This window comes from Pinus tabuliformis, chromosome 7, assembly GCF_031772625.1.
Source record: "Pinus tabuliformis cultivar Carrire ecotype Pingquan chromosome 7, CPIR1, whole genome shotgun sequence".
Lineage (NCBI taxonomy): Eukaryota > Viridiplantae > Streptophyta > Pinopsida > Pinales > Pinaceae > Pinus > Pinus tabuliformis.
In genome coordinates this window covers 1,045,722,420-1,045,728,584 of record NC_142293.1, presented here as the reverse complement: position 1 = coordinate 1,045,728,584, position 6,165 = coordinate 1,045,722,420, and the positions used below count along the sequence as shown (strand labels likewise).

General features: G+C 35.5%; 1 protein-coding gene across 1 annotated transcript; it reads right to left on the bottom strand.

Annotated features, from left to right (window-relative positions):
- Positions 1 to 3,531: 3,531 nt before the first annotated feature.
- Positions 3,532 to 4,122, bottom strand: LOC149251256 (lysM domain receptor-like kinase 3). Its single transcript, XM_089453840.1, has one exon. It carries the CDS (start codon positions 4,120 to 4,122, stop codon positions 3,532 to 3,534), a length of 591 nt encoding a protein of 196 aa, XP_089309966.1.
- Between the last annotated feature and the right edge of the window lie 2,043 nt (positions 4,123 to 6,165).

Sequence of the window (6,165 nt, the reverse complement as noted above, 5' to 3'; positions counted from 1 at the left end):
CTTATTTTTATTAATTGAATCTCTATGTAATATATAGCGACTTTCTTATGAAAGTGGAAAATGAGGATTCCCATTTAAAGAGAGTCGTGCTTGGGTGGGAAAACTCTGGCAATGATGTCTCAAATATTTTGTGTAAATATAAGAGACTATATTCCAAAATGCTGGGAGTGCTTGGATTCATGGCAAGCAATATCATTAAACATCGATTAATCACGTTAAATCTGGCGGATGGATGTTTGAAAAGAATGACAGTATTCTCCAGGACAACGGGAGAATCATTTTTTTCAAAGTTTTTAAATTTGAAAAATTATCATCTTTTTCTTGATTTTATACTACATACATATAATGTGATGATTTGATTCTGGTTATGTCAATATATTTTTAGCAGCTAATTGATTCTGGTTATGTCGGTATATTTCTAGCAGCTACGTTGCCTTAGCTTGGATGGCTAGGGCTAGATCTAATGTCTAATTGGGATGTTTTTATAAGGTTTGATTAGTTTATAATTTGAATGTTTTTATACGGTTTGATTGGGTTTAATAATTAAGATTATATGTTTTCTCTTACTAAGTCAGAGGTTTAGGTTCTAGTTTAGAGGTTTAGGTTCAACATCAGAGGTGTGTTTTCTCTTACCAGGTCAGAGGTTCAGGTTCAAAACTAGAGAATGGTTAAGAGTATGTGTTTTCTCTTACCAAGTGAGAGGTTTAGTTTCAAAACTAGAGGTGTGTTTTCTCTTACCACGTCAGATGTTCAAGTTCAAAACTAGAAAGGTAAAGTATATATGTCTTTTAAGAATATTTTTACATAGATAAAATTATGTTTTTTGACATAATAGATATAATATGCCAACTTAGCATTTCAACAATTACACACATTTATCACAATATATCTATCACAATTAAATGGTGAAATAGAACATGTGAACTCCATATTGAACATCAACTAATTAGACATATCCATTGCACTTATCTCTATCACAATTTAATGGTACAAAACGCTTTTGCTATCACATTTAGAGGGTAGAAAACACCTTTATACACAAAATAAAGTTGATATATCACTTAATATGGATATTGTTTATTTATTTATTTATAATCGGTATTGAAATATATGTTTCTTATTGTTAATGTTTTTAAAAGCATTATATGACAATTCTATAAATGGAATTACATACATTTTTTTAATTGTGAGTGTTTTTTTTCCCATTATATAAACATTACTCGTCAATTTTATATTGATTATGAAAGGGATTATATATCTCACATTTCATTATTATGAAAGGTTTTAGATATATTTCTCACAATAAAGGGTACAAAGAGTATAAAATTATTATGTTATTGAGACCGCAACATAAATCCATCTTAATTCTAGAATACAAACTTATATATATACTAAGACAGATTCATTCTAAATATCTCAACACGTGACTCTGTTTTTGAGTGCAAAATATGAGGAAATGTTCCCAAATTTAATTCCTCTTTACACTCCATATAATAAATTGAATTGTATCTACTTATTATTCTTATTATTAATTTTACTTTTAATCATTACTTTATTATTATTATTTAATGATATACTACAACATCTCTTTGTCTGGTTGCTATATCTACCTCATATTGGATTATAGAGTTGTTCTTACAATAATGATGAAATTAAAAATACATTAATTTATAATTAATATATAAATTTTTAATATAAATCATTGGGCTAAGAGTAGATTTATAGCCCGAGTGAATGTTGACAACCAAGTATGGTAGATGTAGGGGAGATATAGAGGAGCATTTAATGAATGAAGTGTTAAACATAAAGTTAATTAAATAATCATAATCATAATCATAATAATAATAACATAACAAAATAATAATAATAATAAAACATATTTTTAACTAAATAATAATAATAATAATAATAAAATATAATATAAGTTAGATTAAAAAATCAAAAAATAAATAAAGAGTAATTGAGTTGTTTCAAGGGGGCAACTAAATTTGTGATCGAATTAATGTGAAACCTGTAAAAACTAAGAGATCCAAGGTTCAAATCCCCAGTTGTGACCCATTTTGCAGAAAGGACGACAGGTCGTAGACCCCAGAGGTTTAGTTGTGACTAACTTTACGGAGAGGAAAACAGGTGGTAGACCCCAAAGGTTTACTAGTAGTTATGTGTTAGGCAAGCAGATCCAAGGTTCAAATGCCTTTGTTTGTGAACCAATTTACAAAGGAGGACAAGTCCTAGACCACCAGAGGTTTATTGATAGTGATGTGTCAAGCGAGTTGAGATACAAAAAAAAAAGAATAATATGATTGAATTCAATTTGTTATATTGTAATTTTTTTTTTATTAATAAAATTATTAATGATTTAAAAAAAAATCATAATTACATATCACATTAAAATAAATTTTTGTAACTACAAACTTTACGTTTAATATTTAATTAAAAACCATTTAAAAACTTTCTTTCTCATCAATTAAAACATTATTTATATAATAAACATCATCACATTATATGTAATGTAGTATAAAATCCAGAAAAATATGATAATTTTTCAAATTTAAAAACTTTGAAAAAAAAGATTCTCCCGTTGTCATTCTTTTCAAACATCCACCCGTCGGATTCTGCCATTCTTTTCAAACATCCATCCGTCGGATTTAACGTGATTAATCAGTGTTTAATGATATTGCTTGCCATGAATCCAAGCAATCCCAGTGTTTTGGAATATATTCTCTTATATTTACACAAAATATTTGAGACATCATTGCGAGAGTTTTCCCATCCAAGTACGGCTCTCTTTAAATGGGAATCTTCGTTTTCCACTTTCATAAGAAAGTCACTATATATAAAAATAAGAAAAGCTATATAGATAGCAAGTTCATATTAATAAAAAATAAAAAAAGCTATATTAAAGAGAGATTCAATTAATAAAAAATATGCAAACCGTTCTCAATTTCCTATTGAAAAGATGCAAAATCCATGGCAGTATCAACACAAAGGCACATCTGCATGAACACTTCTTTTAAACCTGGAAAGCTAAAACTCTAGGAATTCAACTGAAGCAAATAAGTATAAATACATGCATCAGAAAATACAAATCCAAAGATCAAACAAGGTATTGTCTGTATTTTGAAGTTTATTACTTTCTTGACCAAGAATACAATTTGCCTCATAGGTCCAAAAAAATTGAAGGAGGCATGAGAATCATACATTCCAGAAAAAAAAAACTTGCACTTAAACATTTCTTTGGTAGATCTCATCTCAACAGTTTTAAGCTTTGGCCAGGCTTCAAAGTGGTGCTCATAAAAGATCTGAAACACTTGAATATTTTTCTTATAATCCATCGAAATGACCCATCCAAACCATATTTACAGAAAGCCTTCGGATCATTATATCCCATGGTTTTTTCTCTCCCTTTTGTTGTACAACAATGTTCAAATCAATACAAACCAATATAATCCAAACCACCGTGGTTTTTTCTCTCCCTTCTGCAGTACAACAATGTTCAAAGCAATACACACCAACATAATCCAATCCTGTTTACTCTGGAATATTTACGAAACGCAGATGACTCCATCTGCCCTCGAAGGTGCCACTGACACATGTTTTATTGGCATTCATTTGCTCAGACCATTGGTCGGACATGATAAGCACTCTGGACAGCTCCCCTGCAACATATCTTGTATCAGGCCTCTTTCCGGTGTCCGGATCCAAACAGGAAGCAGCAAGCCTCGCTACCCTCTCTACGCAATCTACAGGAAAGGAGCCCCTGAGCCGAGGATCCATCCATCTCCTCAGCCTCCCTGCAAAATTATCGCCAGCCTCTGAAATAACAATATTCAGGCTCTGTATAAGCCCTATTCTCCTAATACAGCGGCCGCCCTCATCCGCCACATACCTTATTGGTTCATGCCCAGAAAGGAGCTCCAGCAACACAACACCCAAGGCAAACACATCCGCTTTATGTGACACGATGCCACTGTTGATGTATTCCGGCGCCATGTAGCCCTGTGTTCTGGTTATCTTCATGCTGGAACGTTGAGGCAAAACCCCGACCCCTTCTGTGTCATATACCCCGGCGAGATAAGAGGCACCCAAATTGCAGATTCGCGCTCTGTAACCAGGCGCCATGACGAGAATGCTGCTAGACTTTATGTATTTATGGACGTAATTGAGATTGGTGTCTTGCTTAGTGATTTTCTGAGTGAATCGATTTGCAAGAACCTCAGCAGACTTCTTTCCTCTGGCAATATTGAGCTTTGCGAGGGTCGCGTGACCTCCAGAAGTGGGCACTCTGCAAATCCTGCCTCCACCGATTCCTGTCAGACGTCGACTTTAATGCGGAGGGTGGTGGAGCTAGGCGGAGTGCGCGGAGGGTGGCGGAGGGCGGAGGAATTGTCGGCGGCCGGAGCCGGATGTTTTTCCCGGCGGCGACGGAAATCGAACAATTCCTCCACCTTGTTAGACTACTCCATGAAATTTTATAGATATTAAACGTTAGTAAAATAAGTTAGTTTGACCATCCACAATAAGGTTGGCTAGACGTTAGTGGCCGACCGACAATTGGAACGGCTAGCTGGCTGAAGCTGAAATATGTTAAAAAGGGAGGGAAGTTAGGAGATATCAGTTATTACTTGATGACAGTATTGGCAATATCAGTTATTTTGATTTTGATGACAGTATTGGCATTGGCAGAACCCTAAGCGCGGACTCAAATTTTTGCAGACTCAAATTTTTGTTCCTCTTTTAATAAACGTCCTGTGCCTGTACAATCCGAGAAGAATACTACTGTTCTTGTGCCTGTTTTAATAATACTGTTTGTGAGAAAGAATAATGATGTAGGCGTAGGCACCATTATTTTTTGTCAGCATCTTTCTTTAATTGCACAAAAATAAATAAATAAATAAATAATCCTGCTCATGTTGATCCTGTTTCCATAACAGCCTTTACATTTGAAAGCTAAGGAACGGTTGTCTTTAACGTTTTACAATATTCAATGGAAATTGCAAGTTTTGCACTTTGGCTGTTACTGATGATTCTCTTGTCTAATCTTCCTCGACGCGCTTCGGCCAACGATTCCGACATCCAAATCATAAAAATGGACTCTGAATTCAATGTCTCCGTGAAAGATTCGGACATTGACATCATCCAAATGGCTTTTTAGAGTGTGTCAGGATTGAATGTCTCCGACGTTTGCGGGAGCGCGAGGAGGTGTGAAAGTAGTATCCGAGAAATTAAATTAAATTCACGGAAGCTGTCAGGAGTGGTGAACTGGCGGGTGCTCTCTAAATTACCCCATCTTAAAACGCTCGACCTCTCACACAACTCTCTCGGGGCGTTTAGGAGAGGACCTATGGAAGATGACAATGCTTTACATCCTTAAATTTGGTGTGCAACGCATTGGGAGGAACCCTCAACTTCAACGTGTTTCCAAGACTCTCAGCGTTACACACAGAGAATGTGTTTTATAACAGATTCCGTACATTCGACAACGCGCTGAATCTTGCAAGCTTTCGAAAACTTAGGGTTGTCGACCTATCCGAAAACAAGATTATGGGTAACAAGTTACTTGCTCAACTGGTCACTTTGGAGGGCGTCACCAAGATTTCTCTGGCTGGAAATAATTTGCTTTCAATTACTTCACCACTAGTGCTGTCAAGAAAGAAGAATTCAAGCAGGCTTAAATACCTGGATCTATCCCACTGTAATTTGAATGGAACTATTGCTTCTCTAACTCGAATTAGTTCCTTACTCTATCTCGATCTTTCCTATAATAATCTCTCCGGGCCATTCACAATTGATGCTGGCCACAAGTTGCAATTTCTGAATATTTCTTACAATAACTTCTCGAGAAGAGCCAACAACGCGGACGTCATGAAATTTGGTCCCGCGGCTTTCTTTAATTCTGGACTCTGGAATAGTGCAATAAAATCCTGCCCCAAGAATGCATTCAAATTCCAGATGGTAGTCATTAGTGTGTCACTCGCTCTAGTACTACTCATAGTACTGGCGGTGGTGACATTATTGTTGGTCTACAAGAGATCACGAAGAGTCGACAGTGCTATATTGGAGAATTGGCTTGTCCCGCGGGAGCCTCTATAGTAAACGAATCAACATACTCCATCGGCAGCGCCTCCATAGCCATAGTAAAAGAATGAACAGACTCCATCGGTG